The sequence below is a fragment of the Lissotriton vulgaris genome, chromosome 3_1 (genome assembly GCF_964263255.1).
Source record: "Lissotriton vulgaris chromosome 3_1, aLisVul1.2, whole genome shotgun sequence".
Taxonomy (NCBI): Eukaryota; Metazoa; Chordata; class Amphibia; order Caudata; family Salamandridae; genus Lissotriton; species Lissotriton vulgaris.
In genome coordinates, this window is record NC_141689.1 from 1,247,108,328 (window position 1) to 1,247,133,093 (window position 24,766).

The 24,766-nt window shown below is 49.2% G+C and overlaps 2 protein-coding genes across 4 annotated transcripts in view; one reads left to right on the forward strand and one right to left on the reverse strand.

Annotated features, from left to right (window-relative positions):
* Nucleotides 1–5,132, reverse strand: part of LOC147727738 (uncharacterized) — a 158,498-nt gene extending 153,366 nt beyond the window's left edge. The window contains exon 1 of the mRNA XM_086961738.1: nt 4,921–5,132. Coding sequence (XP_086817864.1) covers nt 4,921–4,944 — 24 coding nt within the window. The 5' untranslated portion in view covers nt 4,945–5,132. The remainder of the gene's footprint in view (nt 1–4,920) is intronic.
* A 370-nt stretch (nt 5,133–5,502) lies between these two features.
* Nucleotides 5,503–24,766, forward strand: part of LOC147727739 (zinc finger protein 10-like) — a 230,460-nt gene continuing 211,196 nt past the window's right edge. The window contains exon 1 of one of the 3 annotated variants that reach the window (XM_086961741.1): nt 5,503–5,727. In XM_086961741.1, coding sequence (XP_086817867.1) covers nt 5,704–5,727 — 24 coding nt within the window. In that variant the 5' untranslated portion in view covers nt 5,503–5,703. The remainder of the gene's footprint in view (nt 5,728–24,766) is intronic. The other 2 variants (XM_086961739.1, XM_086961740.1) reach the window with 2 other exon arrangements.

Genomic DNA, 24,766 nt, shown 5'->3' on the forward strand with positions numbered 1-24,766 from the left:
GGTTCATTTACCTGTGTTTATTTGTATTGCCCTGGAACACTCATGCTTCCTAGCAACCTGTCTGTTCTGTTGCTAATGTGCGATCTTGTTGCACGCCAAGAACCTTGCTAAAGTGAGATGGGGCGCCAATGGGGAACTAACTCAGAATATACCTATTGAGCGTGGCGTTCGCCAAGGCTGCGTCCTGGCCCCCACTTTATTTTCCATTTTTGTGAACGATGTCCCTGCTCACTTGGAGGGTTGCAAAAAGGACTCGCCAAAACTAAATGGGGAAAGGGTACAGGCGTTACTATTTGCAGATGACACCATCCTAATTTCCCAAACTAAGAAAGGCCTACAGGCACTATTACATTCATTTAGTTATTATTGCAATAGGAAAGGTTTGGAAATCAATGCCAAAAAAAACAAATGTATGGCCCTAAACCCAATTAAACCGGAAAAAGGTTACCTAACATTAAATGGCCAAAGACTGGAATCGGTCCAAAACTTTTCCTATTTGGGGGTTGACTCCAATTTCACGTGGAGAACCCAAATTTAGAAAAGCAAGTTAACATTTACTCAGAACATTATACCCATTCTGAAGAAGCAAGGTGCAAGTATTAGCAAAGCTGTGTCACCAGCACTAGAGCTGTTTAAAGTCAAAGTTCAATCGGCAGCCCTTTATGGTGCGGAGATCTGGGGGCCAATGTCAAAGGACGTTTTCACAATTCCGGAGAACAAATTTATGAGAAGCCTCGTAAGGGCCCCAAAGGGCACCCCTTTAGTACCACTTCAGCTGGAATTAAATGTCAAAAGAACCGACCATCATACTATTGTGTGGCCACTAATGTTTTGGGTGAGACTTTGGCAAACACCAGACTTGCTTGACTACAGAAATGGGTTAAAAGAGGTCATGGGCATGGATGGATCGAATTCCAATGTTTGGCTAAAACATGTTAGATTGTGGTTAACCAAGATAGGTTTATCCCAACTTTGGGAGAATCCTGAAAGGTTACCATATATAACTCTAAAAAAATGATGAAAATGGCTTTTTGGGGTTTTATTAATAACCAAATGATTAATGGAAATAGTGGTGGGACTTTAGTAAACAACTTCCTAAGGTTCAAGGATGAGCCTTTTTTTGAGAACTTTCTAGATGAAGTTGAGCCCCTCTAGCTAAAACCCTTTTTATGAAATTAAGATATGGTAACCTCCTGACCAATTCAACCCTGGTACGCTGGTCTAGAAGGAGCAATGTTGTTGATGACCCAACGACCAGCGAATTATGTACTATGTGCGAGGGTAACCTCAAGGAGGATGACCAGCATATCCTTTTCTTCTGCCTAGCCTATGTGTCGGCCAGAAGAAAGTGGATCAAACCTTTATGTATTCTATTGGGAATAAGTTCATGTAAGATGGCATTAAGAATGATCAAATCTGATTTGTATTTAGTGTCAGCAGATTCTTGCTTTCCATCCACTTTGTGCGCAGGAAAAAAGGCCTAAAGCTATAAGGACCAAATCGTATACCACTTGTTCACTTGGTTTTATTTGTTTAGTGGTTTGATTGTATGTATTTTAATGGTAACTTTTTCAGCTCCATGTTCTAATGCTCAATAGCTAGGTATGTTACCATGTTTCATACTTGTCTTTTAAAAAAAAACGGTATTGATTGTATTAGCAATAATTATCAGTTGTTTTAAAAATGAGATTTAATAAGTATTTTACTAATGAAATGTGTATGCCGTGCAAATCTTTTATAGCCATGTAGTGCCGAAATAAAGATTATTTGAATTGAATTGAATTGAATTGAATACTATAAAAGTTGCACCATGCTCGAACACTGAGCTCACAGCATTTTCTAAATCTCTGCAGGAGGTTTGTGCTAGTAAAACCATTCCAGGTACAAGCAACAAGTCGTTTTCTCCTGCCAGGTTTAGTTCTGGACGTCCATGTGTAATGCCAAAAAAAAATGATGATTACATATGTTCTTGAAGCTTTTGTTTATTATAATCTGTTTTTTGTTTTTAAAGAAGGAAGATGTGTTACATTTTTCCCTGTGGTTCATTTACCTGTGTTTATTTATGTATTGCCCTGGAACACTCATACTTCCTAGCAACCTGTCTGTTCTGTTGCTAATGTGAGATCTTTTGAGCAGAGCTGAGACAGTTGGAGGAAAGAGCAGCTGTGTCCCAGGGGTCTGTTCCTGTATACTGGAATAAATACTTTTTTTCATCAATTTACCTGCGTCCTGCTTCTTCAAAAAGGTGAAGTGAGGTAACAAGGACGCGTGCTCTGTACAACTCTATGGGAAAGTCGCAGTTGGAAAATTACAAGTTAAGGACACTTCTACGAGGATTTCAAACAAACCCATTGGATCATAGGAGGTTCTAAAGCCAACCCACCAGTGAGTACTGAGGTACCCGAGTTACCTGTCCCAGAGGAGCCGGGTGCATAGGTGTCAAGTAGTGTCGAAAACCTTTGTCGTTTTCAGTGGAGAGCTGCAAAGAAGTACTGCTCCCAGGAAGGAGAAGAGTGTCCGGTGGAATCCAAGCCTGGATTCAAGGTGAGAGGAACCTGAAAGCAGAGGGGACAGAGTCTGGGTCACTTCTGGTGACAAGGGGCTCGGTAGTCGAATGCCCACCGATGTCGGGTGCAAAGAAGGGTTGCTTGACTCTGAAGCCACGGGGACCAGGAGACGTCTAGAACGACCAGAATCCGGAGGTGAGCTGTCCCATGAAAAATGTTGAGAGCTGAGGGGTTGATGTCCGGCTGGAGCACCAACAAGCCTTGGCAACTGCAACCCATGCGGTTAGAGGAACCAGGTTACGGTGTGGACCAGCAAGGTCCAGGGGACTCTCCAAGCAATGGAGAGTCAGGGCACGTCTGCAGCAACCACATAAACCAGAGAATTCACAAGGTGACCCTCGATAGGACCCACAGGCCAATGGATCAGGGATCCCAAGGAGACCGCAAGTAAGCAAAGGACCAGCCCACAGGACACTCGTGGAATGGAGGCTGGAAATCTTCGGTGCAAATACCGCTCGGGGTCAGGACTACATGGAGTCCAAAGCACAGGCTCAGGAATCATCAGTAAGCATATGCAACTGCAAAAGTACGCAGTGCACAAGGATTCGGGTTGCACGGTCCCCACGAGGGATACTGGTCTCAGTATCGCTGAGAGGGAAGATCGACCTTAGGGAGCTTTGGGAACCCACCTCCTGTGTTGCTGAAATCTTCGGAGTCCTCAGGAGCTTGGGAGAAGCAAACAGAGTAGATGCGTTTAGGTGCCTGCTTTTGAAGGGAGTAACTCCTTTACTCCAAGGGAGATTCTTCAGTTGTGCAGCGTCGTGAAGGCAGTCGAAGTAATTGGTTTCTTCTTAGCAGAATCTTATCCAGATAAAATCTAAAGTCCTGTAGCCAGGTAACCCACTTTATACCCATGGGAAGGGGTAGGAAAGATTCTATGAACCCTCCTAGGGGAGGGGCAGGACAGAGGGGTGGCTACACCCATGTCCTTTGTCCAGTTTTGCGCCAGAGCAGGAGCCAATGGCTCCCATAACTGGTTTGAGCTGGACTATGCACAGGGACACCAAATGTTCCCCTAGTGCAGACTTTCTGGCACTCAGAGAGTGCACCCAACCAGCCCCAATGCACTAAATCCTTTCTGGGAGGTGGTTACACCTCCCTGTGACAGGATGCCTATTGTCATGCTTTCGTCAGCGCAAGCTTGGTGTCTGTGGCTGGCAGCATCCATTTTGTGCTGCCCAGGTCGAGAAAGCTGGTACAGAGTAGACAGGTGACCCACAGTAGTGGTTCTAGAAGGAGGAATCATACCTCCCACACCAGTTACTGGTGTGGAGGTATAATTCCAAGGTCCTTGACATCAAACACGACATGTTTCTAAGCAGCCATTTTAAAGTTAGCATTTATCGCAAGGTTATAATGCACTTAGACATATATGCCTGGCTGCATCACAGACATCCCTGGAGAATGGACTCCGGAGGCTGCAGAGGGGCGCTGCTCATGCAGGGGCACCCTCTCACGTGAAACCGAGCACCCTGCCTTCAGGATTGATAAGGCCTGCCATAGGGGGTGACTGATAGGTATTTAAGTGTAGTGATTTAGAGAGATAAAGTGAACCTATATCTCACCATCTTACACAGTCTGCAGTAGTAGGCCTGTTGTGTCAATTTGGATGGCCTCTCAGGGGTGGCATAATACATGCTGCAGCCCAAGGGAGGCCTCTGGGGTACCTATGCCCTGGGTACATGGTGTACCATATACTAGGGACTGATAAGGGTACCCCAGAATCCAATCTGGAGTGTACCTAAAGTACATGCATTGCAATTTAAGGGAGAAAGCAGAAAGACTGGGGTCCTGGATAGCAGGATGCCAGTCAGACTAGTTAAAACACCAGGAAAAACGTGGGGGTAACTATACGATCAGATTCCACCTCCCTACAATGGTGTGTCATTATTTCACGAATTCCTCTAGACGCAGGATAAGGACAGAAACCCAGTCAGGAAAAGCAAGTAACTATCTCACATGATGCCGAAGAGGCTCGACGTTCCAAGAGTGAAAGCAGGGCAAGGAGGCTACATAAACAGAGTGATCCCTTCCTCTACAGAGCAAGATCAACAATTCATATTGACGATAAATAAAAGAAATATGACGTCGTTACTCATTGAAAGGTTTTAGTAGTGTATACCACGAAGGGTTGGAATATATGCAGCGAACGTTGCAGACTGTACACTATCGTGTGCACGAAACGGGATTCTGAATTGCATCTCATTTCAGACATGTACATGGACAATGTGCATTGCAAGTGAAAAATTGATGAAAGGTTGTGCAATCAAAATACAAAATACCCTAGTTCAAAATCAGTACGGTTAGAAAACGATCTGTTCAGTCAAACGGACCATTGTACAGTGTAACTCACCTCATTGGGGTCCTGCCGTGACATTTCTCTTGAACGAGCGCGACTTCAGTAGTCCCGTTTAGAGATTTTGATCTGCTCAGGAACAAGCGCTAAATGGAGATTTACTAAAAATAGACACCAGGGGTACGAAGCTTCTTCTCCCATAACATTAGACCTGTCACTTTGGCTTCCTATTGCGGACATGCCCAGAGAAGAATACACTAGTCACCAACAGAGCCTCCACCAACTAGACCACAATCTGGAACAGGAGCGTAGATATTGCCACTACGCATGCGTAAAAGTAAAAAAAAACACCTGACACGCATGCGTAGAAATACGAATCACCTACTACGCATGCGCAAAATTAGGTACACATCTCACACATGCGTAGAAACGGTAATCTCCGACTGGCTTAGACGTCACCAGCAGATCTGAGCAAGACCATGAGAGAGACACAATTATGAACTTGAGTCGCGCAAATTTATATGGTGTAGGACGAGCGTCTCTACTTTGAGCATGCTAACGCACGCCTTAACGCAACAAACTGAGCGTTCGCAGAAAAGTAGTGACTTTCTTCAGGGCAAACTCATCGATATTAAAACCAACGCACGAGAATAAAGCACGGGACTGGCCCTGACCTTCATTACCTCCAGAATTGTTGTTAAGTAGAAGTTGCTTGTTCTGGACTATTTCTTCGCTAAAGTTTGTTCACAGGGCGAGAGGGAGGAGTGTGTAGCTTTACCAGCTGCTGTGTCCAGGTCTTCAAATTCCAGCTGGAAATTTAAGTCGATATTTTGAGAAGAAATGTCCGACCTAGAGTCAGATAAGGTGAGTGAAGTGAAGTAAAGTCGGGTATTCCTCGATGATAGTCACAAGAGAGACCTTAGATTGACACCCATACCTGTCAACTCCGTGGCCCTCACATTAAGCGAAAGACCTGATTTTAAGAGGGAGATCCCTCATTTGATGGCTATAGAGGCATGTTATTTTTTAGGAGGGGGATATTAAAAGTAAAAGATGTTTGCACTGGCCGGACGAAGGTGAGTTGAGAGGGACGCTCACCATTGCCAGCTCTGCTCAAGTCTCTTTAGCTCATTCATGACTGCGGTTACTGAATGATTAAATTTCATCCAAATGTTTCGTTCAATTTTTGTTCTTTTCTTTAGCAAATCGTCTTGACAGGCACGTACTCGGTGTCGTACTGTCTTGTTGGGCAGCCTACCTGTTTTTTTATTTTTTATTTATTTTTATTGAATGCGATTTTATATAGCGCGAACTTTACCCGAAGGTGTCAGAGCGCTTTACATAAGAACCAGTTGCAAAACATAAGGACTAAGGATTACATGCGTTACATAAAAGACACAAACATAAGAAAATGTACAAGATGTAAAGCCACACAAAGAAGAGACTAGTAATTAGAGTTCTCAAAATACATAGGGAAGGGATACGTATGGATATACTCTAAGAGTCACATAGGTACGGTAGAGAGTACAAAGGTCTACTGCATATACTAGTGATTAGAATTATCTCTATATACATAGGGAAGGGGTACGAAGGGATATACTCTAAGAGTCACATAGGAATGGTAGAGAGTACAAAGGTCTACTGCACATACTAGTGATTAGAGTTAACTCTATATACATAGATATAAAATAGATTTTCTCAGGTCAAGACACAAAAAAAAAACAGGAGAGCAGAGTTCCATTAAGTGGGGTTGTGCCAGAAGGGCTGATCTGACAGGCCAGTGTTTGGGCTGGCCGTTCTTTTCACTGTTGGCGGGTCTGTGTTATCGGTCTGATGGGCCCGTTTTCACTTTTGATTTCCCTATTGCCACAAACATTACTTGCAGTAAGCACAAATGCATGCAATCGTCCATACTTTGTAAAACACCCTTACAGCGTTTCTGCAAAGGTTCAAATCTGTCCACTTTTGGATTAATTTTAAAGTTATCTTATTTGCTCATGGGGGCACTTTTATTTTAGTGCCTGAACTTATTTCCTGTGTCAGACCTACCCTGATGCTACTACGTTGTTTCAAATCAGCTGAACCAATGAAACTCTTCCGAGATTTCACAGATTTATTAACAGAAAACCCAGGTCTGGAAAAGTGGTGTGCCGGTGACATGGAGGCATCTGTTAACCATATTCATGAAAGGAGGCTTTAAACCAGTGGGCATAGGCGTTGTTACTGTAGAACCGTAAAAACACTAGAGGACTTCCCAGGGGAGCTTGCCTCAGGAAGTAACACGTATTTAAAGTTGATGTGTTATTAATTTCGTTATATTATGTCTGCGACATTTTTAGATCACACCGATTTTTTGTGGTCCCATCATAATAGGACACCGTGGGTGCTGGATGCTGAGCATGATGTGTGCTTAGCTCACAAGAAAAGCAAAAGAGTGATTGTTGTAATTCCTAAATCATTAAATTCAGCCACTAATACTGGGCCGCAAATCAGTCACTTTTTTGGGTATTGTGCCAGAACATACGGGGACCAACCTTATACTGATTTGGTAAATCATCTTATTATTCTCAGCTTTTCCCCGACTCTCTCTCCTACTGTATCTTTGCATGAGTTTACAATAGACCCAACCCTACCAATGCCCCTGTAAACTCTAAAGAAGATCAAACTGGTCTTGTCTCTTCTGCTTCCAAAATAAGCACCCAATGCACTAGTTCTCTTGAGACCGGACTGGTTCTTAGCTATACTATTCTAGAGAGCATTCTGCAATTTGATCTCATGCTCCTGAACACTGTTCTTAATGCTGCTGCTAGACTTGTTTTCTACCAAGAATTTCAACCACATCTCCCTAATCCTCACCAAGGCTACCCGTCACAACTAGAATAAAGTTCAAGTTGGGTTGTGTAGCCTGCAAAGCTATCAATTTCGATTCATGTGTCCTACCTCTCCAACCTATGGAAACAGATGGTCCCAGAGTTTCAAGAAGCAAAAATAGCCTTCTCTTTGACCCATCCTCCTTCAGGACCACCCACACTGACCATCAATCCTTCTGAGGAGTTGCCTTTCTTGTGTTGTACTCTCTCCTTGCAGACTTGAGAACAAAACCCATCCTGATATCCTTCTGCAACTACATGAGAATTCACAACGCTGCTGCTAGATTCTTCATACATGTAAAGCTACAAGAACACATCTCCCCTGTCTTCAGGGCCCTATACTTGTTGCCAGTTTCTAGAAGATCCACCTCAAGCTGCTTTGTATCACACGCAAAGCAATATATGGCAAAAAACAATCTTAATCAGGAAAAAAACAGCAAATACATACAGCAAAGGAACCTTCGCTCGAGAATATCTCCCTGCTTCATCATTTCTACATAGAAGAAAAAACTATGGGTGGAACATCTTTCTACGTTCAAGCTGCCAAACTATGGCATTTACTACCCCCACACATAAGATCTACTGGCAGCCATCTTAATTTCTGAAGATTAGTCAAGATCTGGCTCTTCCTCACTTAACTATTCTCATAATGCAACAGTGTACCACAACAGTATTCTCGGTAACCCTGGGCGTAGTTCGCATAGTAGTGCTACACGTAGTGCACTTCGCAAGCTACGCAAACTACGTAGTGTGGTAGGGAAAATGCTGTTTGCTCTGATTGCACAGTGCCGGATGCTTGTCCGCACTGTGCAATCATTGCAAACCGAATCTTGCACAGTGCAAGCAGTCGTTTTCTGCCGCTCGAGTAGATTTGTACTCGAGCTGCAGCTTTCTCAACGTGGACTGGTAGTTTCTCATCGTGAGCGGTCGCAAGCATACGCGACAACTCGCAATGAGAAACCTGGCCTCCCTGCGTTGAGAATCTCGCCTGGAGGTTTATTTTCCATGCTCGCGATCGGCAACTTGATGTTGGTGATCGCAAATGAGGAAAAAGTCTCGCCGGGATGTTATTTTACACGCTTGCGGTTGTCAACTTGACCTTGAGGACCGCGAGCAAGCAAAAAACGCCTGCTGCGCGTTTTTGCATAGCGCTATGTGCAATTCGTGTAGCGCTTAGTTACGCAAACTACGTACGAGTGTAGCGTAGTCCTACGCCCAGGGTTAATTCTCGGACATAACAAACTATGCTTTTCACAGCTTGGAAATAAAGTTGGCGTTATACATGTGTCATTGAACATTGAACTATGCTTCCTGTTATAAGCAGATACATTTATATAAGGGGAACTTTGTACATTACACAACTAGATACATGTCATATTTGCTGCATCTATGTACATATAGGTGCATACATAGAGGAAATTATGCCTGCTACCAAAACTTTAAGAAATGTCATGAATAAATGTGCATAGTTCGCTACAAGATAAATGTGCACATCTGACCATGTCAATATTGCTGCTTCTGTGCACATATGTGTATTTATATAGAGGTTTTTTTCCCAGCTAATAAAACTAACCCAGTGTCATGTGCATATCAGTATGTATAAGACAATGTTATTTTTTTTGCAATAAACACAACCAGGACAAAAAAAGTAAAAGGAATATTACTAATCTATTAACTTCTAATCTTCGATTCTGGAGTAGCATACTAAACGCAAAGCACTTGTAATGCCCCTTTTAGGGCAGTAAGAGCTATATAAATACTATTTAAAATTACATGGATCATTCTCTGTCCTCTGTCTCCTTCCTGTTCTCTATCCCCTTTTACTTACCTACCCACATATCTTTCACCCCAGCTGACTCTCAACTCTTTGCATTCTCATGCCCCCTTTCTTTACCCACCCATATCTGTGTCCACCCAATATCCTCTTTCTCCCTTCATTTCTACTCTCAGTCCTCGCTTCCACTCTTTCCATTCATCCTCCTCCAACTCTAGAGGATGGCTTATGGGGAGGGTTTCTCTACTATTGCCTCTTTCTGGCATGTAGGTTCTCTCAACTTTACTGATGTTTCTGAACTGTGGTCCAGATAAACAGTTGGCATTTTGGGACTCAAATTATTGCAAAATTATACCACATGAAATGAAGTTGGCATAAAAGAGTGGATTGACAGATTTGATTGGTGATTGAGAAAGATGGTCACAAAACACCCACCATTAACAACATCTCAGTTGACTAGTATATTATCTTTTCAAGCTTGACTTCATTGCAGGATATTCTCAGCTGCAGCTCCTGAACATGTGAGATGCATCACTTCCTTCATCACATATTTGGGCCTGCAACATTACCTCTACGTCCCTCGTCCTCGACCCAGTCATCACTCATGAGGTATTCCACACGACAGGAAACAAAACAGGAACGCCTTTAGACTCCACCCACCCTCCTGTCAGGTGCTATAACACACCTCACCACCAGAAGCAAATCCTGTTTTGTTTCCTGTCGGTGGTTTACTTGATGGGAGACGCTGGGGTGAGTGCCGAGCGCTTACCTGCTTCGTTTGTCCTATGGATCCTTCTCTGCTGGGCTCTGGGGGGCTCCCATGGACCGTCGTGGGATTCCTTGGAGTGGGGCTGCTGAGCTTCCCTTTCTCCTCCTGGGCTCAGGTGACCTATACTGCTTGGCTTTGTGGGTCTTCCTGTTTCGTTTCCTGCCCTGGTCTCTGTTCGTGCTGCTGGTGTGCTGTGGATCTTCCTCCTGCTACTCGATGTTCTTTCCTGCTGGATCTACGACCGTGGAGGTAGGGGTTTGGGGCTGTGAGCGCTGGGCTGTTGTGGGGCGCGCTCCTCCCCTTTGGATTCCCCGATCTCGCCAGTGCCTCTTTGTCTTGTGGGGGCCCTGGTGTCAGCTCCTAAGTGTGCCTCCGGACGTGTTGTTCGCCCTGCTGCACTGGGACGGCCGGCTCTCTCGGCGGCCTCTTCCTGGGTTTGCGCGCATGCGCATTGTCCTATGTTGCACCCGTCGGCCGTGTTCGGTGCTGGTGTAGGCGGGCGCCCGGGTGGGCTCCGGGCGCTCCGGTTCTTGGGGCAGAGGCATGCCTGTTCTGTGTTCGTACACGGTTGTGTGTCTCAAATATTTGACATTTTGAAGATTGTTGGAGACTGAGCCATGTGACTGTACGGAGGCTCCTGGAGCTGCCGGGGATTGCACCCGGGGCCTCATCCATGCGATACCTGCGCTCTTCCGAGGGTGAGGATGTGGCCACACTGTTAGCGCTGCCGACTTTGGTGCTGGGATACATGGTTCGAGGCTCGCCTGACCCACATCCGCATTGACCCTTGCAGGTGCCTTTTTACTGGATTGAGTGAATAAGAAAAATACACTGTGCTACGTCCCCTCTCCTGCCCTCTAATGTTTTTACAGGGGTAGTTGCACGCCGGATGTTTGGCCACTGTTTTTCTTTTCTTTGTGGTTCAGCTTGGAGCGTTGGTCGTGTGCAATCTCCGTCATGAGGGAAGGTATTCCTCTCCTGTACCTGCATCTTCCCCTTTTTCCGGTGGGGCCTCCTCCCCTCTCCTGTGATGCGTGCCTGGAAGTGTGCTGATGCCCGGATTGGGCGCCTTCTTCTGGAGTCTCTTTCTGTTATTAAGGCTCATCTGTTGCTTGCTGTTGGGATTTCTGCCTTTCTTCGGATTTTCTTCCTCTGATGAATCTGGTGGGTCTTCGCTTACTACGGTTGCGCTGCAGGGCATGTCCATTTCCAGGGAGCTCTTGCCTGTCATCCTTTCCCATGTATGGGTTGACATGGGGTTTCCTGAGGGTTCTGTGCCCATCACTTCTCTGGATGTTCTCTTGCCGCACTTCTGGTGGCCTGTTGCCTCTTCTCTGCCGGTGCATCCTTTTGTGTCCATGGTTCTGTTGAAGGAGTGGAAGGACCCGGATCATTACTCCGTGCCCAGGTTTATGTCCCTGCTTTCGCCATTGTGGGATATGGCGGACTCTTTGCCTGGTTCCATTCCTGTGGATTCAGTTGTGGCCATTCTTGTGGGTCGTCCTTCCGTGACGGATGCTGGCATTCTGATGGACGGTGTTGATACTAGTTGGCTTCGGCTCTGTTGGTGTCTTGCGCCTCCTCTCCCCTGGCTCTTCGTTCTGGGATTTCTGGATCCTATGTTACCCGGTCTTTGCTGTCCGGTTTCGTGTCCCTGTTTTCTGCTATGCAGGTGGGTGGCTGTTGTCCGGATTTGCTGGAGTCTTTGGAGAGCCTGGCGGGATTCCTGTTGGACGTTGCCTTTGTTTCTGTGCGGGCTTCTGCGATGTCCTGTGGTTCCTCTGTTGCTGCCCATCGTAGCCTGTTGCTGCGGGATTGGAAGACGGACGCGGCCCAGCGTTCCATGGCTTTGAGGCTGCTCTTCACTGGTGTGCGTCTGTTTGGCGACTCACTGGATGATAAGCTGCACAAAGTCTTCAAGGTGCGCAAGCGTTCTCTGTCTTTTCGTGTCCTTCCGACCCGGGGGAGGGGGGGGGGGTTCCTCCTTCTCGGGTGCCAGGTCTTTCAACCAGCCTTCCAGATTTCAGCTGTCCTCCTTTCGGGCTCAACGTGGCACTGGGCGTTCTTTCCCCCGGATATTTCAGAAGTTGTCCCAGGGGGGTGCCGGGTCTGGTCCACAGCGTTCCTGACTGGGCCGCCCTTGGGGACGTTATCGCTGGGGGTCCGCCTCTGGTTGGTGGGAGACTTCACAGGTTCCTTCCTGCTTGGCGCCTGCCGTCCTCGGGCAGATGGGTGCTGGATGTCTTGTCGAGGGGCTGCCGGATCAGGTTCTTGTCCCCCCTCCCCCCTCCGGGGTGGTGGTGGCCCCTTCTCCTCGGAATGCTTCCCGCCGTCTGGCCTTGTTGGACGGGGTTCGTTCTTTGGTCGGCGAGCTGGCGGTTGTCCCGGTTCCCCTGGCGGAGCAGGGGTTGGGCGTTTACTTCATCGTCTTCATGCTGCCGAAGAACATGGGGGGTTTCCGAGTGGTCTTCAACCTTCGGGGTCTGGACTAGTTCGTGCGGAAGATCCCGTTCTGGATGGACACCCTCCAGATGGTTATTCCGTTGATCCAGTCGGGTTGGGTGTTCTCCACACTCGACCTCTGAGGTGCGTATCTGCACGTCCCGGTGGCTGTGACGGATCAGCGTTTCCTGCGATTCTGCCTGGAGGCTCAGCACTGGCGATTCTGCGTCCTCCCCTTTGGTCTTTGGTCCGCCCCCCGGGTGTTCTTCAAGGTGGTGGCTCCCTTGGTGGCCCATCTCCATCTCCTGGGGGTGTCTGTGTTCCCGTGTTTGGACGACTGGATGGTTCAGGCTCCGTCCCTGGAGGTCATGTCTCACCACCTTCACTTGACCAGGTCTACGCTCAGGGACCACAGGTTTTTGATCTGCTTGCCCAAATGTCACCTGGAGCCTGCGACCCGGAGGACCTTCATCGGTGCAGTGTTCGATTCTGTGTTGGGCGGGGTGTTCCTGTCCGACGCCCCGGATTTGTCGCCTCCAGTCCTTGCTGAGGAAGTCGATGTCGCGAGCCTCGGCTCCCCTCCTTCAGTGGCTGGAGGTTCAAGGTCACATGGCTGCTTCTGTTTTCGCCGTGCCCTGGGCCAGGGTTCATCTGCGGCCTCTGCTGTGGCATGTGCAGCGGTGGGTCCCCTTTCCTGTCCTGGATTTTGCGATTCCTGTTCCTGTGTCTCTGGCTGTTGTCTGCTTTCCAGTTGTGACCGGACCCCTCCCACCTTTCCGTGGGGATGTTGTTTTGTCTCCCTCCTCCTCTGTTTGTGGCCTCGGATGCTACGAGTGGGGTAGTTCAGCTGGGAAATGCACTTGCTACAGAGATCTGTGCGCGGTCGCAGGTCTGAATCATCATAAAATAACTTAAAGTGGCAATGCAAGACCGAGCAGTGGGTTAGTGCGATACTTGCAGAGACCCTTGCGTTAAGCGCAGATCACAAGTTTCTGGTTGGTAAAATAATTCATGGATTTAAGCGGGGCCTGCAAATAGCCCTACCTTTCAGTCACAGAATGTTTTTAACGAGTCGGTATTTAACAGTTGACCACATTGGTGCAGGTACCATAGACGTGATGCTTCAACAGGCCCAGCCCAGAACCCAGCTCCCGCATAAGAAAAGCTAATGGAACCCGGGTTCTGACGGTTCCCACTCTAAGCCAGCATTAACAGTAAGACCCTTCGTCGTGTCTTGTTTTGAGGAGTCGCTTGGATTAATGTTCGTGTTAATATCGCAACAACAACAAAAAAAACATTTAAATTAACACGCTCATGGTCCCATGGTTAATGCACAGATCATAGCTCCCTGCTGACATCTGCTGTCACTGACATCTGCTGTCACAAGTAAAAAATCGCAGCAAGCTGCTCAGCTTTCTATCATTCCGACGCTGGGAACTTAGAACCTCTAAGTTAGATAATAGATCGCCCATGGTGGTGTCTGCAGCAAATACAAACTGCAAAAGCCACTCAGAGAGTGCTGTCTAAAAAACGGTATTATCAAGTTTGCAAAGGTTTTAATCTAATATTCTACAAAACCTGCATCATTTTTCTTCAAAGTGGACACCACAAATACAATTATAGGAATAGCTGACATTTAGGACTAGCTCACGATCTGGGCCAGCTCCACTTCTATGACAGTGAAGACAGATAATAGGTGCATATCATAACAGGCAGCATGCAAACCCTGGGCGGTTATTTTATGTGCTTCTATTCGTTGTACAGTTTAGGACTAACTATATTAGAAGTGAAAACAATGACTCTTGGTGAGCAAAAGAAAGGCACTTTATTTGACATCATTTCTACAGTATGCGATACTGGATGTATATCAATCAATCAATCAAGCGTTTGTTGAGCGCGACTACTCACCTGTAAGGGTCTCAAGGTGCTGGGGGTCGGGGTGCAGGTTCCAGTTCATCAAGGAGGGGATCTGTCGAAGAGCCAGCTTTTGAGGTTCTTGGGAAGATGGGGAGCGATGTTGTCTGTCTGAGGTGGAGCGGAAGGGCGTTTCAGGCTCTGGCCGCGAGGAAGAAGGAGCGTCCTCCCGAACTGGTCTTTCTGGTGCGGGGGACCACAGAGTAGGGGAGCTGGGCTGATCATAGGGTCCTTTGGGGTGCGTGGAATTTGAGTTGGCTGTTCAGGTATGCTGGTCCGGTGTCGTGGAGGGCCTTGTGTACGTGGGTGAGCATCTTGAAGGTGACTCTAACCTCCATGGGGAGCCAGTGGAGCGTGCGCAGATGCTGGGAGATGTGGCAGTGTCCTGGCAGGTTAAGGACCAGTCGCAGCGGCGTTCTGGATGTTCTGTAGCTTGCGGGTGAGGTTTTTGTTTATTCCGGCGTAGGATGTGTTGCTATAGCCGAGTCTGCTGGTGACCAGGGTGTGAGTGACAGTCTTTCTGTGTTCGAGGGGGATCCATTTGAAGGCCTTACGTAGGAGGCGGAGGGTGTGGAAGCAGGAGGATGAGACGGAGTTGATCTGGCGGTCCATTTTGAGCTCGGAGTCCAGGATGCGTGCGTGGTCCGTGGGGTTTGGCGGGCTTCCGAGGGCAGGGGGCCACCAGGTGTCAGGGTTTGGGCCCATGATGAGTACTTCTGTTTTGTTGGTGTTTAGTTGTAGACAGCTGTTTTTCATCCATTTAGCGATGGCTTCCATGCCTTCTCGAAAGTTGTGTCTGGCGGTGTTGGGTTCGTTGGATAGGGAGAGGATGAGTTGGGTGTCATCTGCGTATGATAAAATGTTGAGTCCATAGGTTCTGACGATGGGGGTGAGAGAAGCCGTGTAGAAGTTGAAGAGGATAGGGCTGAGGGAGGACCCATGGGGGGGATCCGCAGGTGGTTGGTGTAGGGTCCGAGAGGAATGAAGGGGAGTCTGAACCCCTGCGTTCAGCCGGGGAGGATGGAGCGGATCCAGTCGAAGGCCTTGTCCTGGATCCCTGCGTCGTGGAGTCTGTGTATTAGGGTGCGGTGAGAGACTGTGTCAAAATCTGCTGAGAGTTCGTGGAGGATGAGGGCTACTGTGCGGGTGTCGTCTGTTGCGGCGAGGAGGGCGGTTTCCGTACTGGTGATCTACAGACCCCCCTCTCTGTGTGTGTGGATATATATATAAGATATATATACACAATCATTACTGCTATCCACTCTAAGTAATTAAGCGGCACCGCAGGGCTCAATATTTCAGTTTTATTTCACCATTTTCGTGGAAATTCACACAATATATATATATATATATATATATATATATATATATATATATATATATATATATATATATATATATATATATGAGAGGGAGAGTATGTTTCACACTCACAAATATATATTTCATGAATGTTGAAATATGTTAGATTATAAACAGTGTGGGGCGAGGTATAATTACTTACTGTACTATTAAACACACTTACATAGTGAATTCGTTTTTAGGTTTCGCCTGGTCGAAGCTGCGCACCGCGCAGCATTTCGGCGCAGGCGAAATCTAATGAGAACAGTATTTGGCTTGGTCACCGCCTCTCTGTTCCATTGGCTAGCTCCATAAATGGAGGCTAGCCATGGGAGCAGAGATCTGTCCGTCATAGCCGGAGCAGATTCGTGGGCGTTCCGGCGATTTATAGGCTTTTCGCAACGTCATGAAGACGTGTCCACTGTGGGCGTGTTTTTTTTGTTTTTTTTAAAAGCTTTGTTTTCGCCATTTCGGAAGTGTCCTTTGCAGGGGTGGGTTGCGCGATGTCCCGCTGTCCGTTCCCGCCCCCTCCCGCTGTCCGTGTGCCTGATATGAGATATTGATTCACCTTTGGCGTGTTGTCTCTCTTTGAGTCTTGAAGAAAGGATTGGAAGTCGATCATCAGGCCTCGTGATCGAGAGCCTGAATGCAAATGTTACCGCCACAGCTGCTATGATGTATTGCTTTTTGTTATGAGATGACAGAGATATCGATTCCCCGGACTTGTCAGCGATTTGTCCCGTTAGATGCAAATCCACAGTGATGGTATCCTCTTGATCTCACAACAATACAGCAAGTAGTCTTGTTCGTGGGCCACCACTGCTGTTTACCTTTGGTGTCGCTCTGTCTGATCTCTGCATAATTTCGTTTTCATTGCACGTTATGCATCGTTCTAGATTAATGTTATCCACAGTTTGCGGTGATATGCATCCTGAAACTCAGATGGATTTTACATTTATGTTTTTTACTCTGATTCATAAGAGCTATAATCTGTCATCCTTAGCTCCGTGCATCACGTGCCGTATTTTGTAGCTTCTCATAAGAAGAGACCATTGACCGAAGCATTCAGAGCTGGTGCCTTAGTGCGTATCCGCTTCTTGCACATCCGCTTCCAAGCTAAAGTGAGCAAAACAATCATTACTTTTTCCAGATTGGCATCTCACCCATGGGAAGTGTGGGTAGCCGGAAATTGTGCACAGCACTGACCCAGTTTAGTGCTTGATTATTCTGTAAACCTATCTTTAAGTGCGCGTGACTGTCCCCCAGCTTGATCGGGTAGATCTGGAGCACAAAAGTTCCCATTTTGGACTGGCACTTGTTGGAGAAAGGTTTGGTATTCGATTCCAAAATTCTGGATTCATAAAGCAAAGCACATCACCTGTGCAGTGACAGTGTTAGTCCAGTGGTCCTTTACCGGGGTTCTTTCCCAGGCTTTGTTATGAAGGCTTGAAAAGAACACGTTCCAGCCTGATGCCTGTCTCCGGTTCAGCTTGAGGTTCCTTATGGACACTGGAGCCCTAAACCAGCCGATCTTTCATGTGGCGTGAGTGTCAGTGCAGAGTGAGTGTACAGAGTAGGGAGTGCAGAGTAGGGAGTGCAGAGTAGGGAGTGGAGAGTGAATAGGGAGTGCTAGGGATTGCAGAGTGACTAGGGAGTGCTAGGGATTGCAGAGTGACTAGGGAGTGCTAGGGAGTGCAGAGTGACTAGGGAGTGCTATGGAGTGCAGAGTGACTAGGGAGTGCTAGGGAGTGGAGAGTGACTAGGGAGTGGAGAGTGACTAGGGAGTGCAGAGTGACTAGGGAGTGCAGAGTGACTAGGGAGTGCAGAGTGAGTGCAGAGTGACTAGGGAGTGCAGAGTAGGGAGTGCAGAGTAGGGAGTGCAAAGGAGTGGAGAGTGACTAGGGAGTGGAGAGTGACTAGGGAGTGCTAGGGAGTGGAGAATGACTAGGGAGTGCTAGGGCGTGCTAGGGAGTGCAGAGTGACTAGGGAGTGCTAGGGAATGCAGAGTGACTAGGGAGTGCAGAGTGACTAGGGAGTGCTAGGGAGTGCAGAGTGACTAGGGAGTGCTAGAGAGTGCAGAGTGACTAGGGAGTGCTAGAGAGTGCAGAGTGACTAGGGAGTGCTAGGGATTGCAGAGTGACTAGGGAGTGCAGAGTGACTAGGGAGTGCTAGGGAGTGCAGAGTGACTAGGGAGTGCTAGGGAGTGCAGAGTGACTAGGGAGTGCAGTGATTAGGTAGTGCTAGGGAGTACAGAGTGACTAGGGATTGCAGAGTGACTAGGGATTGCAGAGTGACTAGGGAGTGCTAAGGATTGCAGAGTGACTAGGGAGTGCTAGGGAGTGCTGAGTGACTAGGGAATGCTAGGGAGTGCAGAGTGACTAGGGAGTGCTAGGGAGTGCAGAGTGACTAGGGAGTGGAGAGTGACTAGGGAGTGCTAGGGAGTGCAGAGTGACTAGGGAGTGCTAGGGAGTGCAGAGTAGGGAGTGCAAAGGAGTGGAGAGTGACTAGGGAGTGCTAGGGAGTGGAGAGTGACTAGGGAGTGCTAGGGCGTGCTAGGGAGTGCAGAGTGACTAGGGAGTGCTAGGGAGTGCAGAGTGACTAGGGAGTGCTAGGGAGTGCAGAGTGACTAGGGAGTGCTAGAGAGTGCAGAGTGACTAGGGAGTGCTAGGGATTCCAGAGTGACTAGGGAGTGCTAGGGAGTGCAGAGTGACTAGGGAGTGCTAGGGAGTGCAGAGTGACTAGGGAGTGCTAGGGAGTGCAGAGTGACTAGGGAGTGCAGAGTGACTAGGTAGTGCTAGGGAGTGCAGAGTGACTAGGGAGTGGAGAGTGACTAGGGAGTGCAAGGGAGTGGAGAGTGACTAGGGAGTGCTAGGGAGTGGAGAGTGATTAGGGAGTGCTAGGGCGTGCTAGGGAGTGCAGAGTGACTAGGGAGTGCTAGGGAGTGCAGAGTGACTAGGGAGTGCAGAGTGACTAGGGAGTGCAGAGTAACTAGGGAGTGCAGAGTGACTAGGGAGTGCTAGAGACTGTAGAGTGACTAGGGAGTGCTAGGGATTGCAGAGTGACTAGGTAGTGCTAGGGAGTGCAGAGTGACTTGGGAGTGGAGAGTGACTAGGGAGTGCTAGGGAGTGCAGAGTGAGTGCAGAGTGACTAGGGAATGCTAGGGGGTGCTAGGGAGTGCAGAGTGACTAGGGAGTGCTAGGGAGTGCAGAGTGACTAGGGAGTGCAGAGTGACTAGGGAGTGCAGAGTGGCTAGGGAGTGCAGAGTGGCTAGGGAGTGCAGAGTGGCTAGGGAGTGCAGAGTGGCTAGGGAGTGCAGAGTGGCTAGGGAGTACAGAGTGACTAGGGAGTGCAGAGTGACTAGGGAAGGCTAGGGAGTGCAGAGTGGCTAGGGAGTGCAGAGTGACTAGGGAGTGCTAGGGAGTGCAGAGTAGGGAGTGCAAGGGAGTGGAGAGTGACTAGGGAGTGCTAGGGAGTGGAGAGTGGAGAGTGACTAGGGAGTGCTAGGGAGTACAGAGTGACTAGGGAGTGCTAGGGAGTGCAGAGTGACTAGGGAGTGCAGAGTGACTAGGGCGTGCAGAGTGACTAGGGAGTGCTAGGGATTACAGAGTGACTAGGGAGTGCTAAGTGACTAGGGAGTGCTAGGGAGTGCAGAGTGACTAGGTAGTGCAGAGTGACTAGGTAGTGCTAGGGAGTGCAGAGTGACTAGGGAGTGGAGAGTGCTAGGGAGTGCAGAGTGACTAGGGAATGCTAGGGAGTGCTAGGGAGTGCAGATCAACTAGGGAGTGCAGATCGACTAGGGAGTGCTAGGGAGTGCAGAGTGACTAGGGAGTGCTAGGGAGTGCAGAGTGACTAGGGAGTGCTAGGGAGTGCAGAGTGACTAGGGAGTGCTAGGGAGTGCAGAGTAACCAGGGAGTGCTAGGGAGTGCAGAGTGATGAGGGAGTGCAGAGTGACTAGGGAGTGCTAGGGAGTGCAGAGTGACTAGGGAGTGCTAGGGAGTGCAGAGTGACTAGGGAGTGCAGAGTGACTACGGAGTGCTAGGGATTGTAGAGTGACTAGGGAGTGCAGAGTGACTAGGGAGTGCAGAGTGACTAGGGAGTGCAGAGTGACTAGGGAGTGCAGAGTGACTAGGGAGTGGAGATTGACTAGGGAGTGCTAGGGAGTGCAGAGTGAGTGCAGAGTGACTAGGGAGTGCAGAGTGACTAGGGAGTGCAGAGTGACTAGGGAGTGCAGAGTGACTTGGTAGTGCTAGGGAGTGGAGAGTGACTAGGGAGTGCTAGGGAGTGGAGAGTGACTATGGAGTGCTAGGGAGTGGAGAGTGACTGTGGAGTGCTAGGGAGTGGAGAGTGACTGTGGAGTGCTAGGGAGTGGAGAGTGACTGTGGAGTGCTAGGGAGTGGAGAGTGACTAGGGAGTGCTAGGGAGTGCAGAGTGACTAGGGAGTGCTAGGGAGTGCAGAGTGACTAGGGAGTGCAGAGTGACTAGGGAGTGCTAGGGAGTGCAGAGTGAATAGGGAGTGCTAGGGAGTGCAGTGTGACTAGGGAGTGCAGAGTGAGTGCAGAGTGACTAGGGAGTGCAGAGTGACTAGGGAGTGCAGAGTGACTAGGGAGTGCAGAGTGACTAGGGAGTGCAGAGTGACTAGGGAGTGCTAGGGAGTGCAGAGTGACTAGGGAGTGCTAGGGAGTGCAGAGTGACAAGGGAGTGCTAGGGAGTGCAGAGTGACTAGGGAGTGCTAGGGAGTGCAGAGTGACTAGGGAATGCTAGGGAGTGCAGAGTGACTAGGGAGTGCAGAGTGACTAGGGAGTGCAGAGTGACTAGGGAGTGCAGAGTGACTAAGGAGTGCTAGGGAGTGCAGAGTGACTAGGGAGTGGAGAGTGACTAGGGAGTGCAGAGTGAGTGCAGAGTGACTAGGGAGGTCTAGGGAGTGCAGAGTGACTAGGGAGTTTTAGGGAGTGCAGAGTGACTAGGGAGTGCTAGGGAGTGCAGAGTGACTAGGGAGTGCTAGGGAGTGGAGAGTGACTAGGGAGTGCTAGGGAGTGGAGAATGACTAGGGAGTGCTGGGGAGTGGAGAGTGACTAGGGAGTGCTGGGGAGTGGAGAGTGACTATGGAGTGCTAGGGAGTGCAGAGTGACTAGGGAGTGCAGAGTGACTAGGTAGTGCTAGGGAGTGCAGAGTGACTAGGGAGTGGAGAGTGACTAGGGAGTGCTAGGGAGTGGAGAGTGACTATGGAGTGCTAGGGAGTGGAGAGTGACTAGGGAGTGCTAGGGAGTGGAGAGTGACTAGGGAGTGCAGAGTGACTATGGAGTGCAGAGTGACTAGGGAGTGCTAGGGGGTGCAGAGTGACTAGGGAGTGCTAGGGAGTACAGAGTGACTAGGGAGTGCTAGGGAGTGCAGAGTGACTCGGGAGTGCTAGGGAGTGGAGAGTGACCAGGGAGTGCTAGGGAGTGGAGAGTGACTAGGGAGTGGAGAGTGACTAGGGAGTGCTAGGGAGTGCTAGGGAGTGGAGAGTGACTAGGGAGTGCTAGGGAGTGGAGAGTGACTGCAGAGTGCTAGGGAGTGGAGAGTGACTGCAGAGTGCTAGGGAGTGCAGAGTGACTGCAGAGTGCTAGGGACTGCAGAGTGACTGCTAGGGAGTGCAGAGTGACTGCAGAATGCAAGGGAGTGCAGAGTGACTAGAGAGTGCTAGGGAGTGCAGAGTGACTAGGGAGTGCTATGGAGTGCAGAGTGACTAGGAAGTGCTAGGGAGTGCAGAGTGACTAGGGAGTGCAGAGTGACTGCCGAGTGTTAGGGAGTGCTAGGGATTGCAGAGTGTTAGGGAGTGCTAGGGAGTGCAGAGTGACTAGGGAGTGCAGAGTGACTAGGGAGTGCAGAGTGACTGCAGAGTGCTAGGGAGTGCAGAGTGACTGCAGAGTGCTAGGGAGTGCAGAGTGACTGCAGAGTGCTAGGGAGTGCAGAGTGACTAGGGAGTGCCAGAGAGTGCAGAGTGACTAGGGAGTGCCAGAGAGTGCAGAGTGACTGCAGAGTGCTAGGGAGAGCTTGGGAGTGCTAGGGAGTGCAGAATAACTAGGGAGTGCAGAGTGACTAGGGAGTGCTAGGGAGTGCAGAGTGCTAGGGAGTGCAGAGTGACTGCAGAGTGCTAGGGAGTGCTAGGGAGTGCAGAGTGACTAGGGAGTGCAGAGTGACTAAGGAGTGCTAGGGAGTGCAGAGTGCTAGGGAGTGCAGAGTGACTAGGGAGTTCTAGGGAGTGCAGAGTGACTAGGGAGTGCTAGGGAGTGGAGAGTGACTAGGGAGTGCTAGGGAGTGGAGAGTGACTGCAGAGTGCTAGGGAGTGCAGAGTGACTGCAGAGTGCTAGGGAGTGCTAGGGACTGCAGAGTGACTGCTAGGGACTGCTAGGGAGTGCTAGGGAGTGCAGAGTGACTGCAGAATGCTAGGGAGTGCTAGAGAGTGCAGAGTGACCAGGGAGTGCAGAGTGACTAGGGAGTGCTAGGGAGTGCAGAGTGACTAGGGACTGCAAGGGAGTGCAGAGTGCTAGGGAGTGCAGAGGGCTAGGGAGTGCAGAGTGACTAGGGAGGGCTAGGGAGTGTTAGGGAGTGCAGAGTGACTAGGGAGTGTTAGGGAGTGCAGAGTGACTAGGGAGTGCTATGGAGTGCTAGGGACTGCAGAGTGACTGCAGAGGCTAATGGCAATGTAAATGACACTGCCTTTTATTTATCTGTATTCAAAACCAACACAAATACAAATGTTGTCATTTACAATGCCAATAGCTCTAACTAAGGCGAAACCATTGCTTTGTAAATGCTTGTTTATTACTTTTTCAATGGCAGAGCAGTCTTTCTCTTTGCCCACGGTTTCAGTTGTGAGCTCCACTTCCTTGTTTGTTCTCTCCATGGGGCATTCCGCTATGCTTCCAGAATAAATGCAATCTTCCTTTTCTAGGTAGATTATGCAGACGTGTCTCAACCGTGCATCAACGTGGACAGAATTGCACCTGTCCACTTTGGCAATATATAGCCCGTTTGGAAAATGACAAAGTTGTCGATATTTATGGGACTTTGTGAGCTATTCTGTATTCTGTTTGAGTGTCCATAGCAGATGTTTGCACTCATTATAAAATTCTTTGTGTCCCGGCAGTCCTATGAGCTCTTTTTGCCTTATTTAGGTTATGTGTAATATCCCAGAGTTTTGTGTTGCCATGCCAGAGTTTGTGATATGGTTTTCACTTTTGGAGAGTGACTAGGGAGTGCTAGGGATTGCAGAGTGACTAGGGAGTGCTAGGGAGTGCAGAGTGACTAGGTAGTGCTAGGGAGTGCAGATTGACTAGGGAGTGCAGAGTGACTAGGGAGTGGAGAGTGACTAGGGAGTGCTAGGGAGTGCAGAGTGAGTACAGAGTGACTAGGGAATGCTAGGGAGTGCTAGGGAGTGCAGAGTGACTAGGGAGTGCTAGGGAGTGCAGAGTGACTAGAGAGTGCTAGGGAGTGCAGAGTGACTAGGGAGTGCTAGGGAGTGCAGAGTGACTAGGGAGTGCAGAGTGACTAGGGAGTGCTAGGGAGTGCAGAGTGGCTAGGGAGTGCAGAGTGGCTAGGGAGTGCAGAGTGGCTAGGGAGTGCTAGGGAATGCAGAGTGACTAGGGAGTGCTAGGGAGTGCAGAGTAGGGAGTGCAAGGGAGTGCAGAGTGACTAGGGAGTGGAGAGTGACTAGGGAGTGCTAGGGAGTGCAGAGTGACTAGGGAATGCTAGGGAGTGCAGATCAACTAGGGAGTGCAGATTGACTAGGGAGTGCTAGGGAGTGCAGAGTGACTAGGGAGTGCTAGGGAGTGCAGAGTGACTAGGGAGTGCTAGGGAGTGCAGAGTGACTAGGGAGTGCTAGGGAGTGCAGAGTAACCAGGGAGTGCTAGGGAGTGCAGAGTGATGAGGGAGTGCAGAGTGACTAGGGAGTGCTAGGGAGTGCAGAGTGACTAGGGAGTGCAGAGTGACTAGGGAGTGCAGAGTGACTAGGGAGTGCAGAGTGACTACGGAGTGCTAGGGATTGTAGAGTGACTAGGGAGTGCAGAGTGACTAGGGAGTGCAGAGTGACTAGGGAGTGCAGAGTGACTAGGGAGTGCAGAGTGACTAGGGAGTGGAGATTGACTAGGGAGTGCTAGGGAGTGCAGAGTGAGTGCAGAGTGACTAGGGAGTGCAGAGTGACTAGGGAGTGCAGAGTGACTAGGGAGTGCAGAGTGACTTGGGAGTGCTAGGGAGTGGAGAGTGACTAGGGAGTGCTAGGGAGTGGAGAGTGACTATGGAGTGCTAGGGAGTGGAGAGTGACTGTGGAGTGCTAGGGAGTGGAGAGTGACTGTGGAGTGCTAGGGAGTGGAGAGTGACTGTGGAGTGCTAGGGAGTGGAGAGTGACTAGGGAGTGCTAGGGAGTGCAGAGTGACTAGGGAGTGCTAGGGAGTGCAGAGTGACTAGGGAGTGCAGAGTGACTAGGGAGTGCTAGGGAGTGCAGAGTGAATAGGGAGTGCTAGGGAGTGCAGTGTGACTAGGGAGTGCAGAGTGAGTGCAGAGTGACTAGGGAGTGCAGAGTGAGTACAGAGTGACTAGGGAATGCTAGGGAGTGCTAGGGAGTGCAGAGTGACTAGGGAGTGCTAGGGAGTGCAGAGTGACTAGGGAGTGCTAGGGAGTGCAGAGTGACTAGGGAGTGCTAGGGAGTGCAGAGTGACTAGGGAGTGCTAGGGAGTGCAGAGTGGCTAGGGAGTGCAGAGTGGCTAGGGAGTGCAGAGTGGCTAGGGAGTGCTAGGGAATGCAGAGTGACTAGGG